This window comes from Pelophylax lessonae, assembly GCF_965119305.1.
Source record: "Pelophylax lessonae genome assembly, chromosome: 4".
Lineage (NCBI taxonomy): Eukaryota > Metazoa > Chordata > Amphibia > Anura > Ranidae > Pelophylax > Pelophylax lessonae.
The window spans coordinates 54,094,898-54,116,921 of NC_138771.1; the positions used below are offsets into that span (position 1 = coordinate 54,094,898).

The following is a 22,024-nucleotide window of genomic DNA, read 5'->3' on the forward strand; positions in this document are numbered from 1 at the left end:
GCAGCGCCATTGGCTGCCGCTGCTGTCAGTCAAAGTCAGCTAGCCAATCAGGAGAGAGAGGGGGCGAGGCCGAGGTTGGGCTCGGTGTCTGAATGGACACAGGGATCTGTGACTCGGCTTGGGTGCCCCCATAGCAAGCTGCTTGCTGTGGGGGCACTGGACAGGAGGGAGGGGCCAGGATAACAGAAGAGGGACCCAAGAAGAGGAGGATCTGGGCTGCTCTGTGCAAATCCACTGCAGAGGAGGTAAGTATAACATGTTTGTTATTTTTATAGCAAAAAAACAAGATTTTACAATCACTTTAGGTAAAAACAGGACATGGCTTTTATCCATTCTGCTTGTCCTGGTTTGCAGTACTCACCATAAAATCAGAGTTCCCACTGACGCACATGAGTGCATTGTGTTTTTATTGTTCCTTCAGGATTAAAGGTTAACCTTTTGGTAAAGATTTTAAATAACCATGCATAACCCTTTGTAAACCCCCTTTGTCTTCCTATTGGGCAAACACACTTTGATATTTGAGAGATGTTTGTAGAAAATACAATGTATCTGTTGCAACAGTTTAAAATTGTTACACGTTCTTGTATCTTCCTGTGTTCAGTGTGCTGCATAAGCCTCGGTTCACTCTATGAATCGCACAGGATCCACACTCAATTCCTGTCTAATTCACATTCATTTTGAATGGGGAACAAAGCCCAACGCATCACGTCAAAGTCCTGCATGCCCCAATTTTGGAACTGCACTGGTAAAATTTGCATGTCAAATAAAAAGTATAACCTTGATTAACCACTTTACCACTAGAGGATTTCGCTGTCTTACGTCTGGGCCACTTTTTGCGATTCGGCGCTGTGCGAATTTAACTGACAATTGCGTGGTCGTGCGACGCCATACCCAAACAAAATTTATGTCCTGTTTTCCCCACAAACAGAGCTTTCTTTTGGTGGTATTTGATCACCTGTGCGATTTTTACTTTTTGCGCTATAAACAAAAAAAGAGCGTAAATTTTGAAAAAACAACAATATTTTTCACATTTTTTTTATATGAAATTCCCCCCCAAAAAATGTAAAAATCAAAATTTTTTTACATTTTTGGCCAATTTGTTTTCTGCTACCTATGTTTGGTGAAAAAATTCACAATAAGCGTATTTTGATTGGTTTGCGCAAAAGTTATTGCGTTTACTAACAAAGGGAAAGATTTCTGCCATTTTTGGTGGGTTTTTTTTAACGCGTAATGGCGGCGATCTGCGATTTTTTTTTTTTGCGGGACTGCGACATTGCGGCGGACAGATTGGACCCTTGACTGACATTTTTGACACTTTTGGGGGTACCAGTGACATTACTGCAGTAATCAGTGCTATATATGCACTGTTACTGTAAAAATGACACTGGCAGGGAAGGGGTTAATTTTATTGGAGAGGGAGGGGTTAATGTATGCCTGGTGCTTACTGACGTGTGGGGGGGGGAGGGGGTGACTATGTGACACAAGGACAGATCCAGGGTTCAGCTATGCTGAACCCTGCAATCTGACCCTGCCTGTCACTTAGGAGATCCGCCCGCTTGTGTTTACACAAGCAGGCGGAACTCCACACTAGATCCCTGACGATCGGGGAAGAGCAGCGGCAATCGCCGCTGCTCCTCCCCTGGCCCGACACCCGCTGTGACTGAATACAGCGGGAGCGAGCCTCCGGCGGCGCGCGCACGCCGCCGAGAAAGGGAAGTGTCTGACGACGTAGTACTACGTCGTCAGACGATAACGAGCCACTTTGCCGCAGTAATATTACCGCAGGCAGACGTAAAGTGGTTAAGGGCTGATGGCCGAAATGCGTTGGGTTTTTATTTGACTGTTGTTCATATGCTAAAATTAACAATGTTTTAGCCGACTTCCATAGCACCAGCCTTTCTCCTTTTTTTGAATGGGAATTTTTTGGCTACTACAGGATCACCACGAAGAAATCCTTTTATAGAGACCTATTGGGATGCAGATTTTCTTCTGTACTGATGTCTCCATTATTGTCATTACGAAGTGCACTGTACCCATTGTTCCCCTGGTTGAAGCTAATGTCATAATAAAACTATTTTTAGACCATGCAGCTCATCTGAACTAAAGAAGCTGCCTAATTAACTTAGAAACTGTAGGATAACATAATTTGTCTGAGTTTCACTTTGGAATCTTACGTATAGACGTAATGAAATAAAGGCAGGCTATTAGGATGAACAGAAGCAGATGTGGCTGGGTGGATGTTGATGTAGTCAAGTTGTCCTGAACACGCAAAGAAAGCTTTCATGCAAACCAAACACTTGTGCAATATTAATTCCCGGAGCGAGCACTGTTGTGACCGGTCTAATGTTTTCTTCTTGCAGAATCTATATATAGCCACAACGTCTTGGTGGACGGAAAAGAAGTTATCTTTAATATTTGGGATTTTCCATACTCAAAGGTGAGGTTTTTAACGGCTTACCTTACTATTTTCCACAATGTGAGCTTATGAAGATTTATGGAGTTTACTTTGCATAGGGGAAAATCTTTCCTCCTATTTGTCCTCACACCTTCCAGTTTAGTGACCCATATTAAGGTGGATCTAAACTCTCAATCAACATATAAATATTTTTAATCCTTAGGCTCCATGTACACTGATTAAAAAAGGGATTTTTAATTCATACTTACCTGTAAAATCCATTTTTTGAAGTACATCACTGGACACAGAGCCATAAATCATAACATATGGGTTATATAGCCAGCTATAGGTAAAGGACACTGGTGGTAACCAATCAGAATTGATGACCCCCTATATAACCCCTCCCATACAGAAAGTACCTCAGTTTTGTAGCAAGCAATAAAATACCCCATAGAAGAGGGGAGGGACCTCTGTGTCCCGTGATGTACTTCAAGAAATGGATTTTACAGGTAAGTATGAATTCAAAATCAAATTTTCTATTCGTACATCAAGGGCACAGAGCCATAAATCATAAAATATGGGGTGTCCTAAAGCAATGCATCTGAGGGGAGGGGGGCACTAAAAAATACAGCCATCTGACCCTTAACAGAAGGATTACACCACCGCCTGCAGTACACTGTGGCCAAAAGCAGACTCCTCTTGGGTCCCAACATCCATTCTATGGAAACGAGTGAATGTATGTACCGACGACCAGGTCGTGGCCTTGCAAATCTGAGCCATAGAGCCTTGGCGATGTGCCCAAGAGGCACCTACTCCTCTGGTAGAATGCGCCTTTACAGGAAAAGGTTGAACCTTTCCTACTAAACCATATGCCTGGGTAATAACCTGGCGAATCCAACAGGAAATCGTAGATTTAGATGCTGCCAACCCCTTTCTAGGGCCTTCTGGCAGCACAAACAAGCTCTCGGTCTTATGAATCTGAGCTGTTTCCTGTAAATAAAATTTAAGTACATGCATTACATCAAGGGATTGCAATAAACTTTCCTCCTCTGAGTGAGGATCTGGAAAAAAAGAAGGTAGTATAATGTCCTGATTCAAATGAAAGTCGGACACCACCTTGGGGAAAAAATCTGAGTGAGGACATAAAATCACCCTATCTTGATAAAATATCAAGAATGGCTCTTTACAAGAAAGAGCTGCTAGTTCTGATACCCTTCTAGCCGAAGTTATCGCAATCAAAAATACCAGTTTCTTGGTCAAAAGAACCAGGGGAACCTGCCCCAGAGGTTCAAAAGGCTGTTTTTGCAAAACTGCCAACACCAAATTTAAGTCCCAAGGACACAACGGTGGCTTCACTGGTGGAAGCAAACGCAATATTCCCCGGACGAAGGTTTGAACCAATGAATGGGAAGCGATCGGTTCCTGGAAAAAAAAAATGATAAAGCTGAAATCTGCCCTTTAATCGTGCTCAGGACTAATTTCATATCTACCCTTGCTTGCAGGAAGGATAGAACTCTCGCGATTATATATGTGCGGGGATGCAATGTAGGATTTCCAGACCCTGTCATAAATATTTCTAGAGACTGGCCTCTTGGCGTTTATCAGTGTATGAACTGCGGGGCCAGACACACCCTGCTCTTCCAAGATTAAGGCTTCAATAGCCAAGCCGTCAAATTTAGAGACTGTATAGCAGGGTGGAATATCGGACCTTAAGAGAGCAAGTCCAGACACAGTGGAAGGACCCAGGGCCTCGTCACTGCCAACCTCTCGATTTGTGTACACCAAATCCTCCTCGGCCAAGCCGGAGCTACCAGAAATACCGTTTTCCCCTCCAGCTGGATCCTGCGCAACAAACGTGATATCAGCTGTACTGGAGGAAAGGCATAAATCAGAGAATACTCCTCCCAAGGAGTCACCAAAGCATCCACTCCGACTGCGAGTGGATCCCTGGTCCTGGACACAAATCTCTCCAATTTGTTGCTGAACCTGGATGCTAACAGATCTATGTCTGGGACCCCCCAGGGTAGGCAGATCAATTGAAAAATCTCGGGTTGTAAAGACCATTCCCCCGGAAACATCTGATGACGGCTCAAAAAATCTGCCTGCCGGTTCTCTATTCCTGGAATGAACACTGTTGTCAGGCATGGCACAAACTTCTCTGCTCAAGACAGGATAATATCCACCTCTTTCTGGGCTGATCAATTCCTTGTGCCTCCTTGATGGTTAACATAAGCCACGGCCTTGGCATTGTCGGATTGCACCCTGACAGAGTGACCCCGAAGTCTGGGCATCTAGAATTTTAGAGCCTGACTGAATGCACGAATTTCCAAAATATTGATGGGGAGATGACTCTCCACCCAAGACCATTTCCCCTGCACAGTGGCTTCCTCCCGAACTGCTCCCCAGCCGGAAAGACTGGCATCCATAGTCACCACCTTCCAGGTCATTGGAAGAAAGGATTTTCCCTTCTCCAGATTTCTGGTCAACAACCACCAATTTAGACTGTCGTACTCTTGGTAGCAGAGATTTGAACCGATCCAAGGACTGAATTTTTCCATTCCACGCAGACAAAACGTTGTTCTGCAAGGGTCTGGCATGGAATTGAGCATAGGGAATTGCCTCGAATGTGGACACCATCTTCCCCAGTAACATCATGCAAAGACATATAGACGGATAGCTCCGTCTTACTATAGACCTAACCTGACCCTTCAGGTCTGAGACCCTTCTTGCTAGCAAGAATATCTTTGCCTGCACTGTGTCGACAAGAAGCCCCAGATATTCCAAATGCTGGAATGGCTGAAATGCTGACTTTGCTAAGTTCAGTATCCAACCCAGACATTTAAAAAAATGTACAGTCTGAAGGATAGTTTGGCTTAGAGCCGACACTGATCAATCTATTGGTAATAAATCGTCCAGATATCCTAGTATTGATATCCCTCGGGACCTTAGAACAGCCAATAATGGAGCTAGGTGCTTTGTGAACACTATTTGTGTTGTGGCCAACCCGAAGGGCAGGGCCACAAACTGGAAATTATGGTTTCCAATCGCAAAACGAAGGAACCTTTTTTAATGGTCTGAAATATAATGAAGATATGCATCCTTGATGTCTATGGATGCTAGAAATTCCTCTCCCTGCAGGGAGGCTACGACTGAACAAATTGATTCCATACGGAGAGAACGAACGTTCAGAAACTGATTCAGCGCCTTGAGATACAATATAGGTCTCACATCCCCATTTGGTTTGGGGATTACAAATAGGTTTGAGTAAAAATCCTTGAACCTTTCGTTTTCTGGAACCTCGGGTATCACCCTTTGAGCTCTCAGCTGGTCCAATACCTGAAAGAGAGATCTTTTTTTTAAGGGATCTGTTGGCATACTTGACCTCACAAACCGAGCATGCGGGAACACCCAAAATTCCAGCTTGTATCCCTGTGAAATGGTGGAGACAACCCAGTTGTCTTGAATCCAACTCCACCCATGCCCCTGAGAACTGCAGGAGCCTTCTCCCCCACCCAGGCGAGTGGGGTCGCCCCTTCACTGAGAGGGCTTAGAGGAAGACTTGGCTGATCTCTGGGCCCAGGGCTTTTTCTGACTTTGCCTTGAAGGCTTGGGTCTGGATACAGACGGTTGAGGCCGTCGCCACTGCCTGGAACTGGAAGCACTGGTATTATGAATGCTAGGGATCTTAAAGGAAGGACGCCTGCTCTTCCTTTTTTTACAGGTAGCAACTTACTCCCCCCCCCCCCCCCCAGATCTTTTGGATATACTTATCCAGATCATCACCAAAAAGGCATTCTCCTTGAAAGGGGAAGCTAGCCAGTAATTTTTGACATGGTAATTCCGCAGACCAGCTCTTTAAACAAAAGATTCTGCGCATATGCAGTGTCATTAGAGCAAACCGTGACATTTGCCTTATGGAGTCCGTAAGAGCATCTACTACCAAACACAAAGTGCGAGATAGATCTGACAGATCTTCCACAGACTCTCCTTGAGAAGAAACTGTCTTGGCCACTCGCTTTATGCGGTCTTTCAAAGACTGACACACTCCTATGGCTGCCACTGCTGGTTGTACTGCAGAACCTGCAACCGCAAAGGAGGCTTTCAATAAAGATTCCAACTTTTTATCCACTGGATTTTTAAAAAACCTGGGCATTATCCACAGGGCAGGTTAAATTCTTGTTAACCGAAGAAATGGCTGCATCCACAGTGGAAATTTTCCATCTCTTAGAAAATGTATCCTCCATAGCATATAACAATGAAAACCTTTTCGAAGGAACAAACATCCTATCCGGATGATCCCAGTCATTATTATACACTTCTTGCTCCAAGAGTGGATGCATGTCCATTGTGTTATGTGGATGCATGGGAAATGACGGAGGACTCTGAGGAGGGCGCAATGAGCCCAGGGAGGAAAAAGAGGTTTCAGTTGTCTCTAGGGGCTAGAGTTTAAACTCATGAAATAATGTAAGTAAAGGCGCCTGGTTCTGTTTTTTGGAGTTAGATTAATACCTGCTGCCCCTTTTATTTTTGTGTGTAGCACAAAATAAAACTGGCATAAAATGAAATAGAGGAGACGCTGGTATTTATGGGTGTGTTCTTGTATGGTAGATATGTGTTCCTAGTACCACTGTGTGCTTAAACTGTGTAGTATTAGTATGGGAGAATATTAAGCCTCGTACACACGCAACGAATTTCCGCCGACCGGTCGTCCGTCTTTTGTCCAGAGTGATGTCTGTTGGTTGGAATGTGCCTAGACTGCACACAAATTTTCCTGTACGACAGAATTCTACTTCAGAAGTGATGTCATGTGTTGGATTGCTTTCTATGTGTTCTTTCATCTCTGAGCATGCCTAGTCTTGCTCATAAGATTTTTCCCCGTCGAACTCTGTACTAATGAGATGAAAATCGGACGTGCGTTGACGGTCGACAAAAATTATATAGCCTGCACACCAGAATTTTTTCGGCTGAAAAGTCGGAGTCGGTTGTCGGAAGCACCATACTAACAAGCCGAAAATCGGCAGATCGGTCGTCGGACGAAATTTCCCGGCCGAATTTCTTATCGTGTGTACGGGGCTAAAGTGACAACATAGATCATATGTTGTACTGTGGCCCAGACCTTCAGACCTTGAGCAACCCACAATAATTCAATCAAAAAATAGTGGTGTGTATCCCATAACAAAAACTCTGTGCACTAGGGCTGAACGATATTCGATGTAACATCGAATATCGTGCTGCAGGAGTGGGCGATAGTCACATCGCCGGATCAGCCGATATTGGGGACTCACAGTGAAGGAAGGTAGAAGAATACAGCCCGACCGTCCCGCATGTTATGTCCGTCCTGCAACTCTCCTGACTAAGCGGTGAGCAGCGCGCCGTGAGCAGCGGCACAGGGAACCAATCACGCGTGCCTGCACACCTGATTGGTTCGCTGTGTTGCTACTCACGACGTGATTGGATCGCTGTGCCGCACTCACCGCTCGGTCAGGAGAGCTGCAGGACGGACTTAACATGCGGGACGGATGTCGGCATTGTTGGGCTGTATTCTTCTACCTTCTACCACAACTGTGAGTCCCGATTTCTCTGCTTATAGATCTTCCCGTCCAATGGCAGGAACTGATTTCTGATGGTTCAAGTTCTCCTCTCCGCTGTGCCAGACTTTTATGTCTTTTTCTATTTGTCTCCGGCTCCCCGTCTGTCTCCTCCAATTTCTTCTGTCTTACCGTGTCATTCTGATTTACCTTCTCGCCGTACAATCGCACAGTTTACCATTTAGATTCGGAATTCGGAATAATTTGAGAATTGGGAGGGTGGGGATTGTGTGAAGGGTTAGCCCTTCAAGTGCAGAAATGAAACCTATTGCAGCTCACCGGTCTGTAGAGGTGGGGGGGGGGGTGGGGGGGGGGCTACAATTGTTTTTTTACAATTTATTTTTCTTCTTTATTTTCACCTGCTCATCCTGCTAGCATACTTCTATTCCTAGGGTGACAACCGTACTGTATCTAGGAGGATCAGCGTTGTCACTCTAGGAAGGAAGTGAGTTAGGACTATATAACACCTCCCCCTCTCTGTAACATGGGGGGGGGGGGATTAGTCAATAGAGATAGCTAGGAACAATGCTGAATGATAACTGTCCCCAGAGGAAGAGAGCATAGGAAGTTATCAGTTCACAAGACCTCCACATCATCACAATACTGCATTTTGTTGTATAGTATATGTGTGTTTTAACCCTGTATTTAGCCTGGATTGATGGCTCTCTCAATATCGCAATATATATCGTTGGGGAAAAAAATATCGCAATGTACTTTTTTTCCAATATCGTGCAGCCCTACTGTGCACTGGGTAACTGGGTATGTGATTTATATGGCTCTAGGCTGGCCAATGTATAGCTCTAATACTGTAGTAATCAAATTGCAATCACCAAACTATAAATAAAATCTACCTCATCACTGTTAATGCGATTAATTAGTGCAAAATAAATTATAATAAAAAGTATCTCTACTCAGTGATATCGCAATGGATGTGCAATGAAAAAGTGACAGAGATTAGTGCCCAAAAAATCAATTTAAACAATATATTGTGCAAAGTAGTGATTAATAGTCCATGTATTCTTATTATACATAAAGCATATGAAAAAAATATAAAAAAATAAATATTTCTCCAATTTCAGTTCTCCACCTCGTGCTTGATTGTGATAATGTGGTAAACAATCCTGCTTACCAGATCTCTTCAGGTCGCAAAGACCTATGGAGCCTTTGATCCGTGTTTAGTATGGATCAATCCTCCTCCTGTCTCCTTCACATGAAACTCTCCTCAGGCTATCAGACTTTAGGGACTGGATAATGCCTCTGGGAAAAATACCTTTTCCACACTTTTCCTTATCTCCCGATCCTATGGTGGTGGCCTCAGGCAAGTGTATTGACATAGAGATAATGGGAAGCCAGAATATAGTGTAATAACGTTTTTATTAAAGTAAAATAATCTAAAAGATAAAAGAATGGCCGCTTACATTTAAGTGTGCCCACCTGGCACTCAGTGAAGGCGCTCTTTGCTAGTCAGGGTAGATGTTTCTTTGGATATTGTATCCCTCTGCGTTAATCAGTATAAGAATTGTGCAGCCTTTGTAGCATGGCAGCGGACGGCGTGCGTTCCAAGCGATATGCGGAAGTGACGTCGCTGGTTCTCAGTATTTCCGGGTGTATGGACCACAATGCATTTCGATAATGATCGTCTTCAGGAAGTCTCAGATACTTTTTATTATAATTTATTTTGCACTAATTAATCGCATTAAAGCGGAGTTCCGGCCACAAAAAAAAAATTTCAGTGAACATACCCCCAGGACAGTCAGAGCTAATACATTCCACAATGGATAGCCTCTGATCTGTCCCGGTTCGCACTTACCTTTTAGAAGAAATACTCACTTTTAAAATTTCTTCTCCAGCGCTGCCATCTCTTATGCATCCTCTTCCGTCCTCTTTGCTCCCACGATGCACTGCGCCAGCCCCGCCATCACTTCCGGGGCCGCAGCGTCATCCCTGCACAGCTTCTGGGCATGCCCAGAAGCTGTTTAGCAAGGTATGACGCACCTGAACCGGAACTGACGTCGGGGCCGGTGCAGGCGCATTGATTCCTGGGAGCGATGACGTTCAGCTCCCAGGAATCATTGCAAAGCGGAAGTGACAGCGCGGGCCGCGCGGCCGAGGGAGGAAGTGGAAGAAAGGTGAGTATATTTTTCTGCAATTACAAGGTAAGTAAAAAAAAAAAAAAAAAATCGTAACTACCCATTTCTTTTTCAGGTGACAAATAGGAAGCGGATGGCCCAAAATTGACTATGTCGATTTTGTGGCCGGAACTCCACTTTAACCTCCCTGGCGGTATCCCCGAGCGTGACTCCAGGTGGATTTTTTAGGCTAGGATCGGTATCCCCGAGTCACGCTCGGGGTAGATGTGCAGAGAGCGCAGCGGTGTCTCTTACCTTCTCCTGGCGATCCAGCGATGATCTCTCATTGCTGTGACCGCCAGCCGAGATCTCCGCCGCTCGTCCGTCCGTCTGATGACTTTCTAGTTCCGTTCCCTGCAGCAGCAATGCTGCATGGGAGCGGAACTAGGGAGGGAAATTCAAACGTTGCACAAAACACAAACACAAACTCATAACACATTTATATATATATATATATATATATATATATATATATATATATATATATATAATATATAACGCATGAATTATAATCTAATCAATAATATAATTTTATTATATAATCTATATATTATATAATAAAATTATATTATTATTAGATTATAATTCATGCGTTTTTTTATCACATCTGGGATGTCTACCAGACTCTTGTTTTGGTCAGGTTTAAGTCAGTAATTACTAAGAATTGTAGGCCTATAATACATAACGCCAAATTTCCATGCAAAAAATTGTACCGCTTTTGGTACAGAATTCCTGACATAATCATACCGCCAGGGAGGTTAACAGTGATGAGGTAGATTTTATTTATAGTTTGGTGATTGCATTTTGATTACTACAGTATTAGAGCTATACATTGGCCAGCCTAGAGCCATATAAATCACATACCCAGTGCACAGAGTTTTTGTTATGGGATACACACCACTATTTTTTGATTGAATTATTGCGGGGTTGCCCAAGGTCTGGGCCACAGTACAACATATGAGCTTTGTTGTCACTTATATTCTCCCACACTAATACTGCACAGTTTAAGCACACAGTGGTACTAGGAACACATATCTACCATACAAGAACACACCCATAAATACCAGCGCCTCTTCTATTTCAATTTATGTCAGAGTTTAAACTCAGCCCGGACTATCTCAGCAAGAGACTGGATAAACAATCTCTGGGATTGAGAGGCTGATAGAGATTCCTCTGACTCTGACTCCCCAGAAGTGAAAATTTCAGCTTGACCTTCTATAGCAGTGATGGCGAACGTTGGCACCCCAGATGTTTTCAAACTACATCTCCCACGATGCTCATGCAGTCTGCAGTGTAGTTGAGCATCATGGGAAATGTAGTTCCAAAACATCTGGGGTGCCAAGGTTCTCCATCACTGTTCTATAGGGTCACCATCAGCTACTTCTTCCACATCCTCTGCCCAATCCTGAACTGATTCAGGGGGTGGCTCAGGAGAGGGGGATCTAACCCGCTTCTTTCCTCCATGTGGTGCTGCAATCATGTCAGCAATCCTACCCTCTAGGCTGGCTTATGCCGATGCCAAATCGTCCTTGGTAACATAGGCTGTGGCAGAAGTACTTGGAGTAGCTACTATGCCTGAAAACCGTAATGGCTCAGATTGGTTATTTGCCTCTGGCTTATCAGGAGGAGTAGACACAGTGCAAGCATGACCAGGACCTTCAGGGCCTGACGGTGGCATCACAGTGCCTTTTCCAACTGTGCTCATTCCAGCCCTCTTTCGGGCAGACATTGCTTTATAGCAAGACAAACTTGAGGTACTACCTTTAAAGTGTATTCAAGGTCTGTGCCTCGCCTATACAGTAAAACCTTGGTTTGAGAGTAACTTGGTTTAAGAGCGCTTTGCAAGACAAGCAAAATTTTCAAATAAATTTTGACTTGGTTTACAAGCGATGTCTTGATATACAAGTAGCCTCAAGTCACAGCTGAGTATAAAAGAGAAGAGAGGCGCCTCTAAGTGTAGCAATATGGTTAAATTTAATGAAGGTTCAACATTTAGCAACTCACATGGTTGATGATTGGAACAGGCACATCTAAGTATGCAGGCATCCAGGCTAAAGCTGTCCACATAGACCATCCTCCTCACCGCCATCTACGTCATCCCTTCCATGCTTCCCCTCGCTTTCAGATCGCTTTACTGCAGGGTGGTCTTCCCGGTCAGGATTACAGACTGGCAGCCGGCGGTGCAGAAGATAGTCCATGTGGACAGCTTTACCCCGGATGCCTGCATACTTAGATGTGCCTGTTTTATTCATCAACCATGTGAGTTGCTAAATGTTGTACCTTCATTAAATGGAACCATATTGCTACACTTAGAGGCGCCTTTCTTCTCTTTGATACTCTGTAGCTCCTACTGGATTTTGCTTCTAATCCCCTTGTGGAAGCGGCTATTTGTGGATGGACATTTTATGGTTTTATAACCATGCTATAATCTTTTTATATGGACTATAAACTGAAGGATTTATGAATAAATGGTTGTGGAACGAATCATCTGAGTTTCCATTATTTCTTATGGGGAAATTCGCTTTGATATAAGATTGCTTTGGATTACAAGCATGCTTCCGGAACGAATTATGCTCGCAATCCAAGGTTTTACTGTACAGCCTAATGCACACAACACTGATTACCTAAGATGCAGGACCTATTAGTGCCAGTAACATACACCCACAGTGAATCACGCAACCCAGCTGCTGCTGCTCTGTGTCCCTTTCAGCCTGTGACAGAGCTTAGTGTGTTGGAAACAGTTCCTTGCAGAACGTGCCCTTTTATGCATGTGAGGCATGGTGCCTGGTGTCCACTTAAAGGCCAAATTGCGTTAGAACACGCCCACCACGCAGTGTACGCCTGTACTTAAATGCAAAGTGTACGCCATAGACACGCGACACGCGATCCAGCAGAGGCGAACATGCGAGCGCTTATGCGCCAGGGCTAACACCACAAACAAATGGGGGAGAGAGCAGTTTAGGCTGAATCTTGTTTGTCACAGCTGATACTTTTCAGATAATCAGCTCAGGGTAAGAAACAGTGTAACAATATGCTTTAAACATACTATGCATAAACCTGCTACAAGGCAAATACAAGCAGAAATACACTTGGCACAAGTCTCTGTAATCTTATTAAAGGGAACAGTGCATAAAATATTTACACTTTTTTGCAATTTTTAAACCTTTTAAGGTTTTTGTTTGCTGTGTAAATATTTAAAATGGACTCACCAGTCCTGCGGCAGGAAACTGCTATAAGCAAGAATCCAATCTTCACTCTTCACGGTGAGCATGGTCTTAAAGACCTTCAAGGACTGGGTCCCCTATATAAGAGGGGCCATGGCCCTGGACCATTAGAGCACCCTGCACGGAACGCCTTTGGGGTCCAGATCCCAGGGTCCAATACCTAAAGAGGACACCATTCTTTTAGTCCATTCACTGTTTTAGATGGATCCGATAGCTAACCCCTTAGATCCAGTGATCTTTATTTGGGGTATGATAGCATAATCTTCTTTCTTCTTCTTTGAAACATAACAAACATGTGGAGCACCTCTCCACAGAGACCTTTACCTTTTAGACACTGGCAAAAAAACTGAGGTACCTTCTGTATGGGAGAAGGTCATCAATTCTGATTGGTTGCCAGTGTCCTTCACCTATAGGTGGCTATATAACCCATCTGTTATGATTTATGGCTCTGTGTCCTGTGATGTTAAAATAGAAAAATCGCTCCTTCTACAGGTTTTGCCTGTAGAAGCAGTTCCATGTTATCCTATGTGTCCATGTACATTTGGACAATTACAGGCATAATTTCAGCTCAACGTTTAGAGACAGAAAAAAAAAACCCCTTCTGGTTTGCGTTCCTGATTGGAGCTTACTGGCAGAAAAAAAACGCAAAACCCCCCTGGAGCCTTTTACAGCTAGCAGTAATAAATAGGAAGATATATTATCCACTTAACCTCCGGAAAATATACCCCCCTTAATGACCAGGCCATATTTTGCGGTACGGCACTGCGTTACTTTAACTGACAATTGCACGGTAAAATTTATGTCCTTATTTTCCCCACAAATAGAGATTTCTTTTGGTGGTATTTGATCATCTCGTTCTTTTTTGTTTACAATGCAAAAAAAAAAAAAAAAGCGAAGACAATTTTGAGGAAAAAAAAAATATTTTTTACTTTCTGCTATAAAACATATCCAATAAAAAAAAAAATGAAAAAAAATCGAATTTCTTCATAAATTTATATAGGATATTTTTATGTATTTTTTTAACTAATAATGGTGGCCATCAGCGACTTATAGGGGGATTTTGATATTGCAGCAGACATTCTGACACTAACACTTTTTGGGGACCAGTTACACTAATACAGTGATCAGTGCTAAAAAATATGTACTCACTGTACTGATGACACTGGCTGGGAAGAGGTTAACATCAGGGGCGATCAAAGGGTTAACTGTGTTCCTAGCCAGTGTTTTACTACACTGTGGGAGGTGCTGTTTACTAGGGGAAGAGATGGAAATTTATTCCCTGCATTGCAGGGACACAAATTCTATCCCTTCCCTCCTGCCAGAACAGCAATCTCAGTCAATGTCAGTTAGGGGTCCGATCTGTTCGCCGCAATGTCGCAGTCCTGCAAAAAATTGCAGATCGCCGCCATTACTAGTAAAAAAAAAAAAACAATATAAATGACATAAATCTTTCCCGTAGATAGTAGACACGATAACTTTTGCGCAAACCAATCAAAATACGCTTATTGCGACCCCCCCCCCCAAAAAAAAAATATGTAGCAAAAAACAAATTGGCCTAAAATGTTAAATTTTGATTTTTCATTTTTTTTTGAGAATGTCATATAGCAGAATGTGAAAAATATTGTTTTTTCTTTTTTTCAAAATTGTCGCCCTTTTTTTGTTTATAGCGCAAAAAATAAAAATCGCACAGAGGTGATCAAATACCACCAAAAGAAAGCTCTGTTTGTGGGAAAAAAAGGACGTCAATTTTATTTGGCTATAGCGTCGCACAACCGTGCAATTGTCTGTTAAAGTATCGCAGTGCTGAATCGCAAAATAGGGCCTGGTCAGGAAGGGGGCAAATCCTTCCGGTCTTAAAGTGGTTTAATCAAAATTTGTAATCTTTTAGCAATAGTAAATAGATAGAAAGGTAGATTATATTTACTTGTTGTAAACTTTTTTTTTTTTTTTTTTTACTTTTTTTTTTATTTATTCAGTTGCTTCCTGGTTTCTGGTCTAGGCCAAAATGATGTCATTCATCCCAGGAGGGTTCATCTGCATTTTTATTTCTTTTATCTGGCGGAGGGACTTTTACAGCTAAGCACACCTCCTGCCTGCATGCCTGAGCAAAGGGCAGATGGATCACAGGAAGCAAATACTACATGAATCATCTGCCCTTACACAGATGGCTGTGGATAGAAATGTTAGGGAGTGTTTTTTTTTATAAAGTGATTTCTCAACAAAATAAAGCATGGAGACCTGGATGGATGGGGGAGTTTGCTTTAAATATTAAAAATGAATTAAATAGTGTTTTCAGTTTATTGTACTTAGATACAGTTGAGTTCCATTTTAAAGTGGACCCATGCCCTGCCCTCTTCCTTCATTTTTATTTTTTTACTCCGCCCACTCTATGACACAATCAGATACCATAAATTTAGTGAGAATGACATCATCCCTCACCTTAGTGCCGGGACTAATGACTAATGTCTGTACGATGCAATTTCAGTCATACAAACTGTACGGATAAAATCGCATCGCATTTGCACCAAAATGGTGCAGGACCCTTTTTTGGTCAGCACTGGAATCAGATTGCATGGATGTTCACACCTATGCGATCCGATTCTTGCAGCATTTCACAGTTCACACTGCGATCTGCAAACCGATCTGGGGGTGTCGTTAACTTTACATTGACAACCTCAGCGATTCGCAGATCTCATTGTGAATCAGTGTGCGATTCAGGTGAGATGCGGGAACCGGCACTAAATTGCATGGTTTCCTGTATGGCACCATTGTGAACTGGGACTAAAGCCTCGTACACACGCAACGATTATCGGCCGAGCGATCGTCAGTCTTTTGTCCAGAGTTGTGTTTTGTTGGTTGGAATGTGCCTAGACTGCACACAAATTTTCTCGCCCAAAATTCTACTTTAGAAGTGATGTCATGTGTTGGTTTGCTTTCTTTGTGTTCTTTCTTCTCTGAGCATGCCCAGTCTTGCTCATCAGATTTTTCCCTGTCGAAATCGGTACTGACTGCACGAAAATCGGCCGTGTTTTGACGGCCAACAAAAATTTTATAGCCTGCACACCAGATTTTTTTCGGCCGAAAAGTTGGAGTTGGTTGTCGGAAGCATCATACTAACAAGCCGAAAATCGGCACATCGGACGTTGGACGAAAATTCCCTGCCGATTTTCGACGCGTGTGTACGAGGCTTCAGTCTAGCAAATCAAAATAAGGTTGCCCTCCCCCTCCTCCTTCGTATCCTGCCTAAAGCTGCCCATAGAGGGATAGAAATTCAAACGAAAATTTGTGCGAAAACTGGCACAACATTCGAACGTCGTTCAAAAGATTTTGTTTTTGCTTTTAACATTTGATTTTGGAAATATTGGATTTTACCGAATGAAAACGACATACACTGTTAGAAGTTTGTTCGTTCGAGATAACATTTCCACCCTGTTCCTTCTAATTTTCTCGTCACTGTGGTCAAAAACAAACGCCGGTTTGACGCCACTACTGATTAGAAAGTCAAACCATATTTCTTCAAACATTCTTTCTCTAAGAGTTTACCTTTGAAATTGTACTCATCTATGGCCAGCGTAAGTTGTATGAAAAAAAAAAGTGTGTACTTACCTATTTTTAGTCTGCTCCGGTCCGGTTATGTCATTCTGCACCTCCCAGCTCCCCTGTGTTAGTTAGTGACTGCTGCAGGGGAGAGGAGGGAGAACCAACAATGGCTGGCCAATGGGATCCTGTGGGTGACTTCATGGCTCCCAGAATTCCTAGCTGTGGAGCAATCCCTGTCCTGGAGTTGCAGGATCATGTGACCGGACTGGAGCGAAGAAAAATAGTTAAGTATGCACACCTTTTTATACAGGGTAGGTAGGAGGAGGGGAAGGGAACATTTTCTAGAACCATTAGACTTAAAGCGGATTTCCGCCCTCCCTTCAAAAATTAAAAGTCAGCAGCTACACACACTGTACACATACTGTAGCTGCTGACTTTTAATATTAGGACACTTACCTGTCCTGGAGTCCAGCGATGTCAGCACCGCAGCCGATGTTTCCATTGGCTGTCGGGTGCTGCCGCCGCCATTGCCAGTAAGGGAATCCGGCAGTGAAGCCTTGTGGCTTCACGGCGGGTCCCTACTGCGCATGCGCGAAGCACGCTGTGCATTCGGATTGGCTCAGCGGCAGGGGAAGAAGGAGGGGGCAAAATTTTGGAGGGACGGTGCCGCGACGCCATCTCCCAAAATGGGGAAGGGTACCTGTCACATTTGGCACCTTTCAGGGGGAGGAAGCAAATGAGCGGAAGATTCACTTAGGGTGGAACTCCGCTTTAAGCCCCATACACACGGGCCAAATATTGGTTGAAATCAGCTGGTACAGTAGAAACCGAATAAAGGAAAAGGAATTGGCAGCACTCCAGGTTGAGTCAAAATCCAGATTTATTGACTGGACATCCAAATTATGACAATCGTGACAAGGTAGACGCGTTTCACACACTGACTGTGTGCTTAATCGTAATGATTAAGCACACAGTCAGTGTGTGAAACGCGTCTACCTTCTCACGATGCCCCAGGTGCAGCCGGGGCATGCACCATTGTGAGTCATCAGGCAATTACACCACCTTGAGCAGTGAGTCCTTGTCTCTTCAATTACAGTAGAAACCGGCCAACAATCGGCCCTTATGTTCAGCTGCTAGTCAGACAGATGCTGATCTTATGACTGGCTTCTGTGGAATGAACATGCTGGAAAACCAGCAGCCGATCGGCATCCAATCAGTGCTTTCAACCAGTGAGTTCTGACTGGTGTATTCTGGCGGGGGGGGGGGGGGCTGTCCCCCTGTCAGACACACAATAGCACAGCGGGGAGATCGCTGTACTAACATCGCATAGTTAGTACAGTCCCTTCTCAGTTTTTTTTTTGTTCAGCCCACTGGGTTGAACAGGAAGAAAAACTTAAAGCGGAGTTCCACCCAAAAGTGGAACTGCTGCTCATTTGTCCCCCCCCCGTTGCCACATTTGGCACCTTTCAGGGGGAGGGGGAAAAGGGTACCTGTTTTTGACAGGTACCCTTCCCCACTTCCAGGAGATAGTGCCGTGGCGCCGTCCACAGGAAGTTCCGTCCTCCTCCTTCCCCCCGCCGCTGAGCCTATGAGAATGAGCAGCACACTTGGCGCATGCACAGTAGGGAACTGGCTGTGAAGCTGAAAGGCTTCATAGCTGGATTCCCGCAGAAAGAATGGCGGCGGCAGCTGATCCGAAAATCGTCTGGGATGCTGACATCGAGGGCTCCCTGGACAGGGAAGTGTCTATATATTAAAAGTCAGCAGCTACAGTAATTGTAGCTGCTGACTCTTCATTTTGTTTTTTTTTCTCCTCTTTAACGTGTGTTCCAGGCTTCAGCCTTTCTTCCACTTTAAGATTGTTACCTCTTTATAAGCTGATGTCTGTCCATACATGGACTCATTCTAAATCGAGTTAGATCAGTTTATACAAATCTGCAAATCTGGGATATTTTTGCAAAGATTTTTTTCCCCTCCAAACAAACTTTTTTCATATAATAAATTTACATGCACCTTCTCCATGCAGGGCAAAGTAACAGATTTGCTTTATTACCCCCCACTGCGCAGTATCGCATACCCACCTTTGATGAATTCCCCCTCTGCTCTGTTCAGCTGCTGAGTGAAGAATATACTGGATTTGGTACTTCTGGGTATAAAGAAGCATGCGACTCTGGACCAATTATCAAGCACCAGTGCGGTCACATGAGTAGAGTACATTGTTCTGTAAAAGCTCATAGGAGGGTGGATTCTCCTGCTGAATGGAGTGTCAGGGGAGCAAAAGAAAAATACACTATATTACCAAAAGTATTGGGACGCCTGCCTTTACACACACACGAACTTTAATGGCATCCCAGTCTTAGTCTGTAGGGTTCAATATTGAGTTGGCCCACCCTTTGCAGTTATAACAGCTTCAACTCTTCTGGGAAGGCTGTCCACAAGGTTTAGGAGTGTGTCTATAGGAATGTTTGACCATTCTTCCAGAAGTGCATTTGTGAGGTCAGGCACTGATGTTGGAGAGAAGTCCTGGCTTGCAGCCTCTGCTCGAATTCATCCCAAAGGTGTTCTATCGGGTGGAGGTCAGGACTCTGTGCAGACCAGTCAGGTTCCTCCACCTTAAACTTGCTCCTCCATGTCTTTATGGACCTTGTTTGTGCACTGGTGCGCAGTCATGTTGGAACAGGAAGGGGCCATCACCAAACTGTTCCCACAAAGTTGGGAGCATGAAATTGTCCAAAATGTCTTGGTATGCTGACGCCTTAAAGCGGAGTTCCACCCAAAAGGGGAACTTACGCTTTAAGTGCTCCTGACCCCCTGACATGCCACATTTAGCATGTCATTTTTCTCGAGTACCTAGATTTGACAGGTACCTGCTCCCACTTCCGCTCGGGCCGCCTAGGCAGCTCGAGTGGAAGTTCTCCTCTCCCCCCTCCCTCCCTGCAATCTTCTGGGCGCAAGCTGTCATAGCCGGGTGCCCACACTAGAGTTGCCGGCGCTGCATGGAGAAGAGGGAGAGAACCGAGAGAACGGTCCGCATTGCTGGACCGTGGGACAGGTGGGTGTGTGTTTATTAAATTTGTAGCTTCTGACTTTTAATAAACACCAAAATGGGTGGAACCCCGCTTTAAGAGTTCCCTTTACTGGAACTAAGGGGCCAAGCCCAAGCCTTGAAAAACAACCCCACACCATAATCCCCCCTCCACCAAATGATTTGACCCAGGGCGCAAAGCAAGATCCATAAAGACATGGATGAGCGAGTTTGGGGTGGAGGAACTTGACTGGCCTGCACAGAGTCCTGACCTCAACCCAATATAACACCTTTGGGATGATTTAGAGCGGAGACTGCGAGCCAGGCCTTCTCTCCAACATCAGTGCCTGACCTTACAAATGCGCTTCTGGAAGAATGGTTAAGCATTCCCATAGACACACTCCTAAACCTTGTGGACAGCCTTCCTAGAAGAGTTTAAGTTGTTATAGCTGCAAAGGGTGGGCCAACTCAATATTGAACCCTATGGACTAAGACTGGGATGCTATTAAAGTTCATGTGTGTTTAAAGTGGCTTTAAACCCACCTTGAGAACTTGTACCTATATGTAAACCTATAACAAGGCTTTCCTATAGGTACTGTAAATATCTCCTAAACTTGCACAGGAGATTTTTACATTTCATTCAGCCATCATCGCCGTATGCGCTCTGAAGAAACGGCCGCCCATGCCGTTTCTTCAGAGCCCTGTGCTGTGACCGGTGACTTCCGCGGGCATGCACAAGAGTGACATCACGTGGCTCTGGCCAGTAATACAGCCGGAGTCCGCAGACTCGGAAAGGAAGATGGGCGAAGATGGATGTGGCCGCCAGTGGGGACAACGCGGGCTTTGTTTGCAGGTAAGTGTCACATAATGTGCTAGTATGCTATGCATACTAGCACATTATGCATTTACTTTGCAGGGGGAAAAATAAAAAACGAAGAAAGCAGGAAGAGTTTACTTCATATTTAAAGGCAGGTGTCCCAATACTTTTGGTAATATATTGTATATGGTACTGGGTTGGGTGTTAAGCAGCTTTGTTTTGTTTTTTTGGTTTCTTATGCTTTTTTTTTGTCCTGCATGGGAATTCTTTTTCCTATACTAGGAATCTGATTAGTTGCTCCAGGACTCCGTTATTAAACAATGAATTTAAACCCTGCAAACACAGAACATGATACAGTATCAGTGCTTAGGGACACTTGTGCACACAGTCATATGACACCAAGCACAATCTTATTTAATTAGTTACCAAACACCTAATATTTTACTACTGAAGTAGCCATTATGTTACTAAGGGTCTTACTCAATGACTTTCCTTATCCTACTTGATATTACAACATACAGAAAGGTATCACTGGATGATTTTTAGAGACTGCGATTTTAGCTGATGGAAAAACACGGCTGCTTTAAAACATCTGTACCAGTCAGTGCTGTATTTTGGCCTAGGCCAACAAGGCCCAGGCCTAGGGCGGCACTTTGCAGGGGGGCAGCAAAAAAGCCGCCCCCCTCCACCTGAGACTCTTTTGGCCACTGGTTGCTAGAAGCACCTCTAACACCTCTCTCTTTCTCACCCCCTCCTCTCTCTCTCTCACCCCCCCCTCTTTCTCTCTCTCAACCCCCCCTCTCTCTCATCCCCTCTCTCTCTCTCTCTCTCTCTCACCCCCCTCTCTCTCTCTCACCCTCCTCTCTCTCTCTCTCTCTCTCTCTCACCCCTCCTTTCTCTCTCACCTCTCTCTCTCACCCCTCTCTCTTTCTCTCTCACCCCCTCTCTCTCACCTCTCTCTCTTTCTCTCTCACCCCTCTCTCTTTCTCTCTCAACCCCTCCTGTCTCATTCCCCCTCTCTCTCATCCCCTCTCTTTCTCTCTCTCTCTCTCTCATTCCCCCTATCTCTAATACCCCCATCTCTCTCTCTCTCATCCCCCCTCTCTCTCTCACCGCCCCCCCTCAATCCCTCCTGTCTCACCCCCCCTCTCTCACCCCCCTCTCTTTCTCTCTCTCTCTCTCTCTCTCTCTCTCTCATTCCCCCTCTCCCTCACCCCCCTCTCTCTCCCTCTCTCTCAACCCCTCCTGTCTCACCCCCCCTCTCTCTCTCATCCCCTCTCTCTCTCTCTCTTTCTCTCTCTCTCCC

General features: G+C 44.4%; 1 protein-coding gene across 1 annotated transcript in view; it reads left to right on the forward strand.

Annotated features, from left to right (window-relative positions):
* The window catches only part of LOC309555225 (ras-related and estrogen-regulated growth inhibitor-like protein), a 38,563-nt gene that overhangs the window by 12,090 nt on the left and 4,449 nt on the right, over positions 1–22,024 (forward strand). Inside the window, exon 3 of the mRNA XM_082257115.1 lies at positions 2,361–2,437. Coding sequence (XP_082113241.1) covers positions 2,361–2,437 — 77 coding nt within the window. The remainder of the gene's footprint in view (positions 1–2,360; positions 2,438–22,024) is intronic.